At 35.3% G+C, this 17,953-nt stretch overlaps 1 protein-coding gene across 2 annotated transcripts; it reads left to right on the forward strand.

Annotated features, from left to right (window-relative positions):
- The first annotated feature begins 1,859 nt into the window (after positions 1 to 1,859).
- On the forward strand, positions 1,860 to 17,784 carry LOC147501662 (putative ubiquitin-like-specific protease 2B). 2 transcript variants are annotated; one of them, XM_086606683.1, is made up of 16 exons: positions 1,860 to 2,060; positions 2,141 to 2,331; positions 2,405 to 2,474; positions 2,556 to 2,605; positions 3,369 to 3,566; positions 3,655 to 3,730; positions 5,285 to 5,387; positions 6,699 to 6,770; positions 9,455 to 9,586; positions 11,308 to 11,508; positions 11,585 to 11,640; positions 11,736 to 11,829; positions 11,945 to 12,035; positions 15,188 to 15,307; positions 15,655 to 16,080; positions 16,873 to 17,784. In XM_086606683.1, the coding sequence occupies exons 1-16, from the start codon at positions 1,916 to 1,918 to the stop codon at positions 17,518 to 17,520; spliced, it is 2,673 nt and encodes an 890-aa protein (XP_086462809.1). In that variant the 5' UTR covers positions 1,860 to 1,915; the 3' UTR covers positions 17,521 to 17,784. The 2 variants fall into 2 exon arrangements, with proteins under 2 accessions (XP_086462809.1, XP_086462810.1); XM_086606684.1 differs by having other exon boundaries at positions 1,861 to 2,036.
- The last annotated feature ends 169 nt before the right edge of the window (positions 17,785 to 17,953 follow it).

Raw genomic sequence — 17,953 nt, forward strand, 5'->3', positions numbered from 1 at the left:
GAGATGTATTAATCAAACTCAGTGGATGTGCACGTGGTTGACAGGTGCTCATTACTTTGAGTCTTTGACGACGACCATGGTATTTGTAAATGGAATTACTTAATAGTTTTTGTTATCTCACAATTGTTTTCTGTAAAAACTTTAGTACATAAACTAATGGACTGATGTTGTGTTCGATTAACGGAAGAGATTTGTGATGGTGTTAAAATTCGTAAGTATCTCTCTATATATATATAGCTGTCCCTGTCTTTCGTCATGGTACTGTAAATCTGTAATACTGATTGTCTTCCTGTATAATTCACCAATTATCCCATTGATATATATACTACTCTGGCCTTAGGAATCTCATGCACTAATTACTAATGTAAATCGAAAAAAATTATTTACTCCTAATTTTTTTTTCTTCTCCTCATTTATTTTAACGAACTATATAGGTTGTCCAAGCTCGACGACCAAATAAATAAAGTAACACGAACTGAGCAGCTAATAATTAGTTAAAGTCATTCACATTAAGAGATGGTATTTATTGAGTTCAAACAGCCAAGTTTCTGTGCGTTCAAGCTCAGTTTATTTTCTTAAGTTAGTCCTAAATCATAATAAACTATGTTCAAGCTCAGTCGTCTCTATAGAAGAAGATCGAGTTCACAAGATTTAACCGTATTACTTCGTATCTCCTAATATCAATAAGAGATATCTCTGGAATGTCAGTCGCAATCCAGACTTTCAACTATAATAATCCCATGGAGGCCATACAGAATTACCATGTAAGTATTCCTTCTACTAAATAGACCCTATCAAAGCAAGAGAGTGAGAATCGCTGTGTACTGCAGTTGGACAAATGATACCACTCTAACTAGAGCTGAGTCCCATACTCCCACTAGTATCCAAGGGAAAGATCCAGAAAAACACCTAAGGATATGAAAAGAAAAGTATGCTGACAAAGAACGATGTTATATGGGTTTGGATGTTATATTTGCGTCATTTATTCAGGAGAATCTATTGCGTCATTCATATTAGAAGATCGAAGAAGACTGTTCTGACTTGCTGCAACAGGAACAGCTCCCACTACCGAAAGCCAGACCCAAATATAACAAACTTCATTTGGTCAATGGACACAGTCTGCATCAGCTCTTTTCACCAATATATATATATAATCTGAATGCATGGGGACCTTAGCTACTCTGGGACACTGTTATGGTGCCCTTAATTACTCGAAAAGTCAATTGAGCAATTAGTCTTTTACCTTCAAACTTTTGCCATTTGTCAAAATAGGTTACCAACTATTTTACATGTATTAGTGTTATACTAGACAACAAGTCCTTTTGGCGGTAATGGCAGGCATATTTCTTGCTAGTAATTAACCAATAACCTAGAATGCCAACCTATCAATTTGGTAATAAATAAAAGTATAAAACGAAACGGCATTAAAAATTTCATGGAATTCTGTTATAAATCTTCATAATTCTGGTTTCGGATCCGTTAGAACTCCGGCAATTCCAAAATCCCCAAATACATTATAAGTTGTACGAATTGAATCTAGTTCTTATGGTACTTTTTTAGTGTTGCCAAAAATTTGAACTTTCAGTACAACGATCTCAATCTAATATTCATGTTAAATAGAAAATCTAAAGTAATTGTGCACAGATAAGTAGAAATGTGGAAAGAGTAACTATGTTATTTATCATGAGTTTATTGGGGGCCAGTGTATAGGCCTATTGGGCCTAATATTATTAAAAGGCCTCCATTAATGAATAAATGAAAAACCAAAACTACCCCGACAAAGTTGTCAAATATGACAACACCGAAAGCCCTTAATAGTAATTCATACACTTTCCTCTTTATTTATTATGATGATCTAGGGCAACAAAAACGTTGACAATCATTGTTTTTGATTTAGAAAAAAAGAAAAAAAAAAATGGAGAGTTGTTCGTCACGTAAAGAATTTGATGTGTATGAATTTAAAGACGATACTGAAGAACAACAAAAAGTTTTAAAGAAATTCTTACCTTGTTCAGATGATACCACTTCTCCTTCAAGTAAATATAATTTCCTCAAAACTTGTAAGTCTCTATTTTTTACTGACACGTGTTGTTTTGTTATCATATTATCTGAGCTGTTGCATCATATTTTGGTGTTATAGTTTCCAGTGGAGTCGTAGGTGAAGGGAAAAAAACGACTTCTATATGTTTCGTAGATGTTGATGAAAATGATAGCAGTTATAAAGGTGCACATACACTCAAGTGTGCTGGTAAAGAAGAAAATGTTTACTATGCAGCAGCAGCAGCAGCATGCTGGAGTGTGGACCACCCTCTTGGAGAATTGCCATTCAATGTAACTAGATTATGTTTTTTTGGGCTTTTATTGAAGTTATGTGTTTTTACTTTGTCGAATTGAATTGCTGCAGAACAATGTTGAAGTCGTTGTAGATGAAGATGAAGGCATGTCTTACTGTTCCGACATTGGAGAAGATGAAGGTTTTTCTCTCACCCTTTAGAATTTTTATTCTTAGTCCGCCTCAATATCTTTACTTCAAATGCATTTTTTTGTAACTTCAGGTTCTTTGGATGGCTCAGCATCAGACCGGTCCTGTAGCGATTGGGACATGGTTAGTATTCTGTTGATCTTTTGACCCAATTTATCACCATTGTTTCCCTGTCCTTTCAGTATCGGGAGCTTTAAAACTATTGCATTTAATGCTTGAGACCCTTTAATCTTGGTTTTCTATCTTGCGGCCATCCTATTTGTTACTGCATCATTTTTTGTTGTGCACAAGCTAGTTAAATGATATGTGAAATTATGTATACTTTACATACTTTAAATAACCTGTGCCTTTTGACGCCACTGACTGTTGGCACACCTACACTGATCATATCTTTGGGACTAATGACTGTCCCCATAGTTGTTTGTTTTTCAAATAAAATATAATTTTGTTGTTTGATATTCTTTGAAAGATCCCAAAAGTTCTTTTAAATCAACTTCCAGCATTTTGAGAAATTTAATTTGCATCCTGCAGTGGTTAATTTAGTACTTTGTGTGGGGTCCCCCCTACTTTTTCTTTTTATTTTTAACTGTGGGGTTTATACTTTACAACCACCCCTTTTATCTCCATAAGTTAGGGATGGAAAGGGATTTGACATTCTGGATTCCAGACATTGTGTATTCAAGAAAATTACGAAGTTGATATCTGTGCACTACTTTTGCAACAAATGAAACACATTTATACCTCTTCTTCCTTGGCAGTGCAGTGGTTTGTCTCATTTTTGAGTGACCACTGGAAAATTTTCTTTTGACTATTGATATATTGGTTATGATCTTGTTATTTTCCAGTGAGTGTGTGTTAACCTATTTTTTTGGTGCAAAATTGGCAGGACAACTTAGATATGGCGATTTCAGTTACCCCTGATTATCTTATGTACAAGGATAAATATTGCACAGAATCTTCATTAAGTTTTTCTCCTAGTTGCATTAAGCTTGAGGGTGTAAATGCATATGGAAGCAAGGAATTTGTCATCTCTGAATGGGGAATTGCTGATGTCATAAGTATTGAGTCTCAGTGGTATGCAATGGTGGGTTCACATTCTACTTTGATTTCCATTGATCTATACGTTGTCAATAATTGAATGAAAGAGTCCTGTATTTATATTCTGGCTTCAGGTTGGAACAGCTCTAGTTAAGCTATGTGTAAGGTCAACAGAAGATTTGGGAGTTGAAAATCCTAATGGGACTTCAGGTTTGTGGTTTCTTATGTCTTGGGCTTTTGTATTTGGTCAAATTGGATCCATGCTGCACCATTCCAGCCATAAGAATTTTTTTTTCCACTCTGGACTTTGTTGATCTTTTGAGATTCCCTGAGCTGCCTTTTGCTTCTTAAATTGCTTTCCATGTGTCTCTTGATTATTAATTGGACAAACTATTAACTGAGATATTTAGAGACAGATTCTGGTTTTATATGTATGAGAACTGGGAGTCATCCATGAAAGTATGAACCAATAGATTAGCTCATGAAATCCTATTTGAACATTTTGAGAGAGGGAGTCACGTACTCCCTATTCTTCTCAAATTCTGTCATTGGTCCCCATGAAGATCTCACTGGTCAATCTGGATACGATATGTTTTCAATGTCATTAAGACATCAACAGAAAAAGATCGGGCACTCCCAACACTGAATAAATTTTCAGTTTTTGATAAATTTTCCAATGGGCTAGGAGTTTCCCCCTGCATTGATTGTCTGTAAGGATGATTTTCATTTCATGGAGAGCTTATTGGATAATGGATCATCCAATGTGTAGTTGTGTACTTTATATGGGTCCGACAGCAGGGAGTATAAACAAGGAGTACGAATAGGGAGTAAATGTAGACAATTCCAATATATACGTGTCTGACTTGTCCCAACCCGCCCAAGTTCCACCCCAATTTAGCTTAAATAAAATTAAAATTTCAAATGGGACAAGTCCTAGCCTGACCAATTCGGGTTGGGTTGGGTTATGTCGGGTTGGCCAAACGTCTCGGGTTTTTTTTGGAATTAAGAGGTAAAAAACACCGAAATTGAAATATTCTATTGAAATAAAAAAGATTTGATTATTTGAAAAGAAAATCAACCTTGTTGATTACATTATTCTATCTAAAATAGAGATTCTCAACCTTATTTTTTATAAGAATAGAAGGATTGAAATATATACGTACATATGTGCACATGGGCTTGGGTTTTTTCGGTTTTTTTATATTCTAACTCAAGCCCAACCCAAAACCAAGCCCGGACCACAGATTTGACATGTTAGCCTAGGACCAACAAAAGTCGGGTTTTAGTCCATCGGGCTTGGGCTAATCCGACCCAAGTTCCACCCCTTTTAGTTCTAAGAGAATGGAAGGAGGAACTACAATTGATATTGTTAATTCTGAATGAAAATGTTGTACTTGCATATCAATGGGAATAATTAAGTTTTATGAAGGATAAATCTAGAGATCACTGTAACTATACACCACTTGGCTCACTTTCATATCTAACAAGGGGCGCATTTTTATCCTTTGGTGAAGCTAGGTGCAACTGCTTGTATAAGTATTCACTGAGGTACATTTTTTGTGGTAGAAATGAGGTGTAACTTTTGACTATAATTCTGTCTTCTACAACATTTGAATCTTGATGGATATGATTGGCTAATGTCAGACTTCATTTATTTTATAATTTTACTAGGCATGTTATTTAGGAAATGTATGTTTGTTTTATGCAAACTATGTATACTTGATAGATTTCAAGAACTAATCATATATTTCAAAATGTTTATAGGAATTGGGGAGTTGAAATTTGCAGTGTGTGATTCTCGGTGGTTTGAAAAACGTAATAAGATCATGTCTATGGATGCCAGATATGAAGCTATATGGAGAGTTGAGTGAGTTTTTTAGCTTTTTATTGTGAAAGTTAACATTAAGTTAGTTTTCTTATTATAAGAATGGTTGTTGATTTTAAAATCTGTGAATCTGAAAAATTCATGGTAGGGCAAATGTTGCCGATTCAAAGGCTGATCAATATATTAATATTAAAGCTCCCACAAGGGGTATTTTTCTAGCTCTCTTAAAATTCCACATCATCAATTTATATTAAAACAGGAATTCCTATCCTATTAAAAAGAGAAATTCTAGCACTTCTAATTAAAACGGGAATTCTTCTCCTATTATAATGGGAATTCATCCTTTATTGAAAAAGAAAAATTTAGTCACTTCTAATTAAAACGGGAATCATTATCCTATTAAAAACGGGAATCACATTTCTAAATTAAAATGGAATCCTCCCCCAATTAATAAATGGGTTTTTAAAATTTAATTAAAACAATTTGTTGAGAAATTAAAATGGGTTTTTAAGACTTGATTAAAATAATTTGTTAGGAAATTAAAATGGGTTAGCAATGAAAACATGAATCACGATTTGTTAGAAAAATTTTATATGTATAGTTATGATTGTTGAGCAAGTTTTAAAATAGCGGTGCGTATGCACGGGTCTATTTTCTAGTTTATTTTTAAATTCTTTTATGAATATATGAATAGATAGTTTTAATAATAGTCTTGTTTTGCACATTGAACAATATTTCATGAATTTGTCAAGTAGATTTATTCCTTAATGTTTACAAATTAGTAGAACATGAAATTGTGAAACAAAGTTTTAATCTCATATGGATGTAATATTTCACTATTTATTTATTATTATTTTATTATTATTATTATTATTATTATTATTATTATTATCTCTATGATGGTGGTTTTTACATTGTAAGAGCATCCCAAGTAGGTACAAAGTCCCTAGACCTGAAACCCCTGAACATTGTATCTTCCCCAATCCAATATTTTGATACACACAATTATTGGATTGGTCTTTTTTCATTTTTTGTTACGCTTGTTTGCTTTTCTTCTGATTTATATAATTTAGTAACTGCTGCTTGAAGAGTAGAAGAGGGAGCTTACTAAAGTTGTCCCTCAGCTCAATAATGGTAATGTGGAAAGGAAGTGTGTCAATGACCTGAGACGATGTTGTAAATAAGAATATACGTCTTTTTCCATTGCTCTATTGGATGGTGCACTGTATACACTGAGCACACAGTATATGTTGCTATCTCAACAGTTATCATTTTTAACTCATACGAGTTTCATTGCTTGAATTATTGTTTACAGTTGGATTTCTTTTTGACCTCTTGATAATCTTATTACAGAAGTAATGCAAAGGAAGTTGATGTTTATGTTGGGCAGAACCAGATTTGTCGTTCGAAACGCTATCATCCCATGTGAGTGAAATAGTTGCCAAATTTAATATTCCTAATGTTCTGTTGCTATTGCAAGTCATGATTATTAGGTAAATCGTGGTTATTCTGTTGACTATTATGGTTTATAGCTCTTTGGGAGTTCTTTATGAAGGCTTTTATTGCAGTTTTGCTATAGACGATTATATATTATAATGCTATTATTTATTTTAGCCCTTTATTTTAACATTCAGAGCTAATTTTAAATGAATAGGTGGAGTCGTAGATTGTCATGTTGGTTTGTTATTATTTTAAGTGTTCCAACTTTTTATCTGCCAGGAGTACCGAATAACTGATACTTTTGAGTAAGGACAATTGAGAAAAGCAGCCCTGCTGCCTGTGGCTTTCAAATGGGTTTGTCTTGAAAGTTTTAAGGACTCGTATGTAGTTGAAGTGTTTTCCCTGCTTTGGCTAGGAAATAGCCCTTTCTTCTATTTTTTTGATGAGACATTCGTCATTAATTTCTCCACTTCGGCATCAGGCTGTGTACTTCTGACATGCCCATACCCCCCGCCACCCCAATAGTCTGTTTTAGTAGGGGAGTGTTAGCTGTCATAGGATTCCTTACAAACTACATCACACCCTTAGTCACACAAACCGTGGGTAGTGGCTATTGCTCCTGCACTCAATCTGCGCTTCCACGGTTTGATAGCCAATTCGCCCCGAAACCGTGCTCCCCAATATTTGAAATCGCGCTTTGTAATACTTGAAACCACACTCCTCCAAATATTGGTAAAAATCGTCTCTTTCCCTTGAAAAAAAAATATAGATATACAACTACTTAACCCTACTTTCTTGTCTATTTACTTTCAAATTGAGCCTACACCAGTACTGTCTACTGTCTAGGTTGGGATGTTAGAATTTTTTTGCTTTGTAGGTGTGTTTTCATAATTATGCATTTCAGCTACTGGTTTTGGTGAGGACGAAGAAAGAAAGGGAAGAAGAGAGTAAAGTTGAATGAACAATTATTAAATATTCAAAAAGTTAGTTGAGGTAAAAGAGAGAGAGATGTTGAGCTGGTACTCCAACTTTTCATTTTTTGACATTTTGATGACAAAGTCGGATTTTAATGCTCTGGGGTCATTGTTTTTTGTCTTTTGGTCCTTCATATTATTTATTTATTTTGTTTAGGGGGATTTCAGATTTTCAGTTTTATTCGATTTATTTATTGTTGAAAAATAACTATTAAAGACTAATGCCTTACAATAATTTATTTTCCATAATTAAAACAATAATGGCTAACAATATAGTTTCAGTAGAAAAAGTTATTAATATAATACATATATTAGTAATTTAATATATACATCTGGCGCTCTAGACTATAGAGCTTCTCAAGATTGACGCTCTCTCGCTCTTGCTTCCGCTTCGCGTTCTGGTGACTAAGATCACACCGTGTATCACATTGGAATGAGACACAATGAGTCTAGTTGCACTTCCACCCCACCTGCCTAACCTCTAAATGCTCTCAAAAATTTGACAAACCCACAATTTCAACCCCAAATTAGCTTCTGTAATGTTTAGGAATTTTCAGAAATTAGGTTTGATTATATTTTTTATCATATTAGGAATTTGGCAAACAAAGAATTATTTTTAATTAGTATTCTAGGGTTATTTAGGCTATTTTTTGTTTTTAGTTTAGGTTTCTATTTTCAAAGCTTTCCTATATTATAGATTGCGTAGTAATAATTAGAGGTCTTTGGAAAATGAAATGTGTCTAGAGAAATGTTTTTTTTTCTGAGAATTTCTTGTGTGAGAATTTGTGCTCTCCTTGGAGGAACAATGTTTGTTGAACCCTAAAATATGTACAGATTTTAAAATTCGATTCCAAAATCATATCTTTTGTCGTTTGGGCACTGCGTGTCACATTCTACACTTTAGCTGCTCTGAGATACCCATTGCTGAGGTTGGAAGTGGTTAGTAAAAGTTTGTTTTTTCAATGTTTAATTCTACACTTTTGTTGTTTGGTTGGTTTTGTGGGGGGGGGGGGGAGAGAATGTATTTACAACATAGTTCCATTAATTGTAGTTGGAATCATTATTTATATGTGTTGTTTGGTTCCTGTTGTTTTTGTTGAAATAAAAATGGAGAGGGCCACACCTACATGAAATGAATTATTCCAAATCTTCAGAAGTTTTACCCAAACAATCTGAAACAGATCTGATGAAGTTTTAAAGATAATCTTGGATTTAACTCAATCAATGTGAGGACACAATTTGATAAAAGGAGTCCTCTTAGCATCACATGTTTAGAGTAATTACTTTGTTGATGCCACAATATTAAGATAACAGATGAATACTGTATCTACTGAATCCATGTTCTCTTTGGAAGCTTGCACGGGACAGATTACGCCCTTTTGTCTCTATTACTACATGTGTATTTGAGGGCTTTATTGGTATACATACGGATAATGACTTGGCTGGTTGTTTCTTCTATTAGATTGTAGAAATTTTATTATATCTTGGTGTAAGGAACATTATAATATTTCATTGTTGGCATTGCTTATGATTGGGTTTATAGTCTTCTACCTTAAAGTTTTGTAAAGTTCATTTTTCAGAATGTTGGTAGTTTGGTACTTCCTATACTGTATCTGTTCAATTTCTGTTTTTTGTAGGCCATGTGTTCTGATTATTTTTTTGTATTTTTGTACTTTTTTTTTGTTGAATTGTCAGTTTTGATGAGCCTTTTGAAGATGTTATATATCCCAAAGGTGATCCAGATGCTGTTTCTATTAGTAAGAGAGACGTTGAACTATTACAACCAGAGACATTTATCAATGATACAATCATTGACTTCTACATCAAGTAAGTCGAAAACTGCACAGCTTTGTTATTATTTATTTAGTTTTTCCCGGCCTACTGGTTAAGACTAGGGGATTGGGCCAGAGGTCTTAGCTACGGTTCCCACCTTCACTGGGGGAAAAAGGAATTAGGGGGATTAGGGAATAAAGGTTCTAACCAACAAACAAAAATAAAAAGAAAATGTACAGCTTTAATTGGCAACATTTCTTTTGCTACCAGGTTTTTGTTTGTCTACATTCTATGAACAATTACTATATTTCTAATAAATAGTAATTGCGAGCATAATTTTAGGTCTGATTGAGGTTTGCATCCAGGTTACATGCCATTTGTGCTTTATACTTTCCAATCATGTGGTATTATGTTTTTTCAGTTTTATAGCTATACCAAAGTGAATTTGATTGCGATATTTGTGTCTCTTAGAAATGTTAAGTCGGGAGTACCCGATTTTGTGTTCACCTTTAAAACAAAGCTTGTTATAGTTACTGATTTTACTACTTGGTTCCTCGTTTAGTTTCTTTCTAACATTCACTTAATTGCTGCTCCCACCAAATTGAAAGTCTGCATGTGGAGAGCAGTTGCTCATTAGGAGTTGGGCTCTCTGCATTATGCTTCCAAAGTTCAACAAATTTCAGAAGTAAATTCAAGCTCAACAGTAAATTCAACTTTTGCGAGTTGTTTAATAAGTCGACTGAAGTACAGTACAAAATGAGACTTGGTAAATAGCTTGCTATCCGCCAATCTTTTAGGATGATAAAATTATGAAACTTCTGTCAATAAAAAAGATGGTGAAATTTTTTGAAGGGTTGTGAAATATAGTGTTATCAGGCATTTGCAGACTTATCTGGTTTTACTTTTTAGGCTCCTGAAATTTTATCCAAAATCGGTATTTATGCCAAGTGTTCATGTATAAAGTATTTTAGCTGTATTTCTACTGTAGGTAAAAGAGTTAGAAACGAATGACCAAACATTCAGGACCGCCAACGTTGTCTCCAAATTCAATTGTGTTCTTTGTCAGGTCTAGGAATGTGATCTTTCACTAGCTTTTCTGGTGCTCACATATTTACATGTTTGAAAGAAAAGTATTATGGACATTGCTGAGATATATGTTCTTGTTACTTTTTGTTGTTCCTCTTTTGACTTCAAAATTCTTATAAAGAAATCCACAGGCACTAGCCCTTTTGGGAAGTAAGCAACTATTTATGTTGGGGTTTTCTTAGGCGGAATCGGTGAAAATCAAAATCTATCAGATTTGGTTGGATAAAAATCCTGCCTTAACCAATTTTGGTGATTAGGCATATAACTTGTTTTTAACAAAATAGCAGATATATACTTGTTAAAGGGCTCTGGAATATGATTATACTTGTTAAATGAATCATCAAAATCATTATTCGCGTAGAAGCTACTCTCGAAATGGAGGAGTAGGTTTTTTAGCTGAATAATAATTCAGATTGGGCATGCTTGTGGTATTCTGAATCAATAATGGGTCAAAGATCTTAAAGTGATATTTGTGCATTTTCATGTTCAGAGATCCATTCTCTCCAAAAACGTATTTGGTTTTGCACTTTCTAATGTATAATTTTATACATATATGATATATGGTACTTTAACCTTATTTTTGCTTTTGTTAGAAATATAGTTTAGCTTTTGATGATGTGTTGTTACTGTTTTTCCTTTTGTCTGATAAACTATTTGTTGTTATTCTGGATCTCCTTACTGTTTGGCAGGTATTTGAAGAATAAGATCAGACCTGAGGAAAGGACTAGGTTCCATTTCTTTAATAGTTTTTTCTTTCGAAAATTAGCTGATTTAGACAAAGATCCGTCTAGTGCTTCTGAAGGCAGAGCAGCATTCTTGCGTGTTCGCAAATGGACAAGAAAAGTGAATTTGTTTGAAAAGGATTATGTCGTTATTCCTGTGAACTTCAAGTAAGCACTCCGTATACTCCCTCTTCTTCTTGTTTCGTAGAAATGTATCAATTAGAGATTTCATCTTGATTAACAGTCTGCACTGGAGTTTAATTGTTATTTGTCATCCTGGGGAAGTTGCTACTTCTAAAGGTAAGTTTTCTTTTGGTTCTGGATCATTTTTTTTTTAATCTTGGATTGCAGAGATGTGAAGTTCTATTTTTATTCATTTTGGTTATTATTTCCAGATAATGAAGTTCATGAGTCCCGTAAAGTGCCATGCATCTTGCATATGGATTCTATCAAAGGAAGCCATAAAGGCCTTAAAAATCTTGTTCAAAGGTAGCTCGTTTTAAGTTAGTTCTAGCCTGAATGGTCAAAACTAGATGAATGCTTTATGTGCCAAAACTTGTTCCAAAGTCATTGACTATTTAACCTCCTTGGATTGAGAGTGCAGTTACTTGTGGGAGGAGTGGAAAGAAAGACAACCAGAATCATCTGAAGAGGTCTCATCAAATTTCTTAAATTTGCGATTTGTACCTCTCGAGGTATTAGTTTATCTTCGCAACATCTGTACTGTGAGTTATTAACTATGTTATTGAAAGTAATCATGTTGTGATTTGTGTATGCTGTTCTGATTTGGATGAATAATCCAGAGCTCTCTGCAAATATTTTTAAGATCTTAGCGGAAGTTAAAGGTTCCCTCATCTGTGGTGGTTAGGCTGTGAAGGGGTTTGAAGAACCTGTCCAAATCCGACCTACATATCAGTATAGCCTTAGCTTAGCTATTTGGTGTCAATTATTGATCCAAACAAAGACCATGTTGAACATTTAAACCTCACAAGAAGATCTCTTAATGTTGAGATCAATGTCATGACTCACGACACAATAACTTGATATGGAACACAGTCACAACTCACGACACAGTCACAACTCACAACTATTTAACCAAAATTTATGGAAGTTCAAATTCTATATGTTTGAACTTCCATTGCATGAAGGATATTTTTGATTGTTAGTGAGTTGGAATCTACCGATTATTGACAACAAGGATCGACACAGTAAAGTGGATTAAATGTATCTTCCATCTAGCATTTGGAACCAGCAGTGGAGTAAGAGTAGGGAAAAAGAATGAGGAGTATTTAGAGGTAGACTTAGTGCTTATCCCCAAGATATTTTTGCACCAATGCACATATTAGTTGACTTGTTTCCGCTAGCACGCATCAGAATGCCTCCTCGATCTCTTGTGCCTCACATGCTGTAAACACGAACATACGGGTTTTTTCTTTTCCTCAAGCTTTTGGTGTTCATCATCTTTTTTTTTTTTTGCTCGGTAAAGGTTTATTTATTAAAATAAAAATAAAAAAGGATGAGATATCCTTATGCGTACAAACAAGAACGGTGAAAAGAACCAAAGGGGAAAGAAACCAGAGAAAAAGAAACAAAACGAAAAACCTCCATGGGAGTCCTCATAGCATAATGGACTCCCATCTACATACATAACTCTCAAAAGGTATCGTCCATAACTCATCATAAATAAACAAACAAAGTAGCGCCTTGATGGTCAACACCACCTTCTCCCTAGGCAAAGACACTGCCTCAAAAATGCGGTTATTCCTCTCTAGCCATAGACCCCATAAGATAGCAAAAGGTAGCATATTCCATACGCGTCTCCCTTTACGAGAATAGACATCCAAGTGCCATGATGCTAGTAAAGCCTTCACCGATTTAAGACATACCCACAAAACACCTGATTCCGAGACAAAGAAACACCAAATACTCTAAGAAAAAGGACATCTAAGAAGGATATGACTGACCAACTCACCAGCCCTCAAACACAGAGGGTAGAAATTAATAAGCATCTCTTTAATACGCCTTTTCCCAAGATTATCCACAGTCAGAATCTTGCCTAGAGATGCACACCATACAAAGAAAGCAACTTTCAAAGGGACTTTAGAACACTATATAATATGACTCGGGAAATCATGCAACACTCTCATACCTGGACATTGAAGCGTTGAATGAAGGATGGAATAAAATGATCTACAAGAAAAGATTCCCTTCTTGTCGATGAGCCACAATTTTTTATCTCTATCCAGTCTCACATTAGGAATGAGTTCCAACTTCCTTATAAGTGCAGCCACACTAGCAATGTCCTTGTCACAGAGAGCCCCATATATCCCAAGGTTCCAAGCAATCAAACTATTATCTTCCCGCATGAAACAGCGAACTGGTTTATTCTTTGAGTCAGATAGAGCATATAACCGAGGTAACACCATCATCAGAGTTCTCTCCTCCAACCAAACATCCTCCCAAAAGCGGATTCTATCCTCACTACCTAGGTTGTAGCCAATGTTCTTGAGAAAAAACTTCCTGACCTTCTGAATCCCTTTCCATATTCCGCATCCATAAGCAATATGAACAAGCCCGCTCTCCCAGCCCCATTTCTTTCCCCAAACCGAGACACAATAACTCTTCTCCAGAGAGACTCTCTCTATCCTCCCCAAACCTCCAGAGCCACTTACCAAGAAGCGCTTGATTAAACTGCTGTAGACTTCTAATACCCAGTCCTCCATCATCTTTTGGCTTGCAGACCTTGTCCCATCGCACGAGGTGAAATTTGTGTCTATCATCATTGTCGTCCCACATAAAATCTCTCATGATCGATTCCAATCTGTTGACAACAGTGGATAACATATAGAATAGAGACATATAGTACACCGGAAGACTCGAAAAGATGCTCTTGATAAAGGATGACCTGATCACCCATGGACAACAAATGACCCTTTCCATCCTGACAATCTCCTGCTAAACCGCTCTATAAGGATGACCCTTCATCATCATCTGTTTTATCACTCATCTTGGTGAGAACTTTCTTAAATAATAACCTTTAGTGAAAATTAAAAATAGATGAAAATTATGACATTGTAAATTGTATTAGACATTGATATTTTAGAAAGTTGGAAATTATCGCTCTCGACTGCCTGTACATCTTTTTCTTCTCAATGCTCAGCAACTCAGTTTGCCTATCAGCAACTTTTATTTATCTTTCACGTACTTATTATTGTACACTCGTAGCTGCTCACAACCCAACTTGTTCGAGATGGTGATCTTCACAACTATTGTATGCCTTTCACACCATATATATGCACACTCATAATTGAGTGGTAGTTGGGCACAACCTTGTTCAAGATGGTGGTCTTCACAACTGAAAGATAAATTGGAACATTTATCATCTTTAACTAGTTTCCCCTGTACCACGGTAGTTCCCATCAATTTTCAGTGGCAAAAGAGAAGAAAATATTCGCCATCCCCATGAGGCCATGAGGTCTAATCTAGTAATCCTCCACTAAATGCCCACATGCTCTCAACAAATGTTTGCAGTGTCTTTATGTGTCAACATTTTTCTTTACCTTACAAAACAATGAAATATTGCAAACCAGTTTGTGTAAAACTTTATGGCAATGTTTTGGTAATATGAAAAGTTGAGATACACAGCAGCATTTCTCTCTGAAACGCGTCCTTGGTTAATTATCATATTAAATTTTCAAATTATTATTGCTGTGATGTGTAATATCCTATTCTTGTTCGAATTCTTTATGTTAACATGCATGGTAAGGATTTTTTTCCCACATTAATATTTTTATTGCTTTCATAAAGTATAGACAAGGTATGCTTTTAATGTTTCAATTTATTTCAGCTCCCGCAACAGGAAAATTCCTTCGATTGTGGCCTGTTCTTGCTACACTATGTGGAACTGTTTTTGGAAGAAGCTCCTGTCAACTTTAACCCTTTTAAGCTGACCAAGTTCTCCAACTTTGTAAGTAAATCTTCTGAAGTCTTTTATCTTTTCTTCTAAGTTTTGATCTTGTGCGATTGGACATTCAATTAAACATTCCTAGCAATGTTTTTGCCAGTGTTTAACTAAAAACACTTTTTTGTTCTTTGAAATGTGCTTCGGGTGAAGTTTAGAGTTTAGACATGTTGACGAGGCCCACATTTAGAATGTGTAGCATTTGCAGAAGTCTCTACTGATCCAAGAGCTGTAACATAGTAAGAGAGGAATGTGGAATTTAATAACCTAGACCATTGTCTCAATTTTTTATTATATTTGACCATCCCATGAAATTCAATACCCGTGGTTGTACTAAATGCCTTTACTTTCAGCTCAATGTGGATTGGTTTTCTCCTGCTGAGGCATCACTCAAACGTACATTTATTCAGAAGCTTATTTACGACCTTCTAAAAGAACATTCACAAGAAATACCTACTGCTGCTTGCGACAAGGAGTGCCATTCCCGCCGATCCATGAGAAACAATAGTGAGAAAGAAAATGCTTTAGAGTCATTTTTGGAGGGGCAGATTCCAGCGAAGGCTTGCAATGGTTTTTCATCTTGCTCCAATGATGACCAAGGGATAGAAATCAAACTTTTGGAAACACCCGGTGGGATTCAATATCTTAGAGAATCTGGGTTGGTTTTGAAGGAGTTGTTTGAGCCTGGAACTTTTGCAGAATCAGTTTCTAATTGTCAATTTCGAGCTTTTGACCATACATCTTTTAACAAGCTCAAGACCGTTATGTCGCCCATTAAGGTTTGTAATCAGTCAATTGTTTTTTGAATATTCATAGCCAATATCTTAATGCTTAGGAAAGTGTTCATTTTATATATATATATATAAATATAAAAGTAGAATATAGCCAATGAAATGAACGTAAAGAAGAAAGCAGAAGCTGTGTATTTTCTGGAAGTTTTTAGATCTTACATTCTATATTCACTTTTTGATCAGAACATCATTTTGTAGTTGCAAAAAGCACTAATGTTTAAGTAAGCAAATATTACTTCAAAACAAAATGAATACAATAATCTAATAGTTTGGATATGCTTAACAATTCTATTTTGTGGTTAATTCTTCTCTTGCTCTCTGGACATCTCTTTATGTAAGTCACATTGACACCAATACGCGTGTTGGTGTGTGACACGGATACGGAGAATCCGACACGACGACCTATATAATTAGGACACAGGGACGCAGCTAATTAAAAAGAAAAATATTGCTATTATTCTTGAACTACACAGCTAATGTTGGGTTCAAGACCTTACAAAGCGCCTCCTTACAAATAAATAACTATTAAAGTGACATATTATGGAGTTGTAAATATGTTGGTGGATTATATTTTAGGGTATAGAAGAAACCCTAGTTAGAAATCATATGCACGTGTCCGTGTCATACACGAGTGTATGACTGTACGTGTATCTGTGTCAAACAACATTTTCTTTGTCCATGTTACTTTGCTCTTTATGCATTTCTACCAACTTTATTTCTATGTTTTAGAAGGGTTTTACAGTAAATTGATGTAGTCGTATTCTTTTTTGCAAAATGCAGGAAGATGAAGCAATAGGCAAGCAATTTACGTTCTCTCCATCTGGCAGTGCAGGTTGTCGACAGCTTACTGGATATGGTGTTGTTGATGCATGTACAACCTCGTATATCTCTAACGATTTTGAAATATACAATGGATTTTCAAGCTCTGAAGTTTTAACGAGACAGAATGAAGATGATGTTGACTTGTCTTCTGAAACTTCTAGTTGTGGTTCCCAGAGTTCATCTGAAGTAATAGTAGATGAGAAACTCCCAGATAGGGGACTCTGGCAGCCAAATAGACAAGAAGCAGAGGAGCGTAGATTGGTCTCACCAGAAAATAATGTGTATGTTTCAGAAAGCTCAGCTTCAGGCTGCAGTGAGGGGCTGGATAATTGCATAGTTGAAGATTCTCAAGAGGTGGATAGAGTGGTCGAACATGATGAAAAACGGGAGAGTCTCTCCTGTCTAGACAAAGTCCCTGCTTCCACTGATCACCGCCAAGCTCATTCAGGTGGAAATGAGAATCATTTGGGTGGGAATGAAGAATTAAGAGAAGGCATCGATGCTTCAGAATCGGATGAAAGAGAAGCAAAAAGGACTAGGCTAACGCTTCTTCTGGAGGATGAAAAACGGTGTACAAGAAGTTCCACAAAGGATTTGGATTTGTGACGATAGCCTCGAAAGTTACAAAATATGTAAAGGTTTCCATGTTACACAGGTGATGATAGTTCGCAAGGCCCATTTGCAGTGATGGGGTTGCATTTCTTTTTGTAACAAAATGAAAAAAATAGAATTGACGTAGGAGGTAGTAGTGTAGATTTAGGCCTTCAAGTTGTAATGCTGGTGCTGTTGTCATAGTGTATACTGTAAAGCTCATTGGTTTTTCTGTACAATTCTTGAGATGATCTGCCATTTTGGTAGTCCATTACTCCAGTCCTCTCGTAAAGCATCATGTTGTAGGTGGCATATTGGGGCATTTTGTCTGGGTTTGGCAGATATCGTACAGGTTATTGCATGGGTTAACAAAGTAGAGTTCAAAAGCCTTTGCTGTTTTAATGCAATTCAATTGAAAACGCTTTTGCGCTTATGGTTAACAAGTGTT

This window comes from Coptis chinensis, chromosome 4 (genome assembly GCF_015680905.1).
Source record: "Coptis chinensis isolate HL-2020 chromosome 4, ASM1568090v1, whole genome shotgun sequence".
Taxonomy (NCBI): Eukaryota; Viridiplantae; Streptophyta; class Magnoliopsida; order Ranunculales; family Ranunculaceae; genus Coptis; species Coptis chinensis.

What these genes read in the sequence shown, in the direction of transcription:
- LOC147501662 (XM_086606683.1), top strand. Translation starts at nt 1,916, where the DNA reads ATGGAGAGTTGTTCGTCACGTAAAGAATTTGATGTGTATGAATTTAAA. An exon ending in AAATCCTAATGGGACTTCAG is followed by an intron (nt 3,731 to 5,284) that starts GTTTGTGGTTTC and finishes AAATGTTTATAG; the next exon opens with GAATTGGGGAGTTGAAATTT. An exon ending in GGAAGTTGCTACTTCTAAAG is followed by an intron (nt 11,641 to 11,735) that starts GTAAGTTTTCTT and finishes TATTATTTCCAG; the next exon opens with ATAATGAAGTTCATGAGTCC.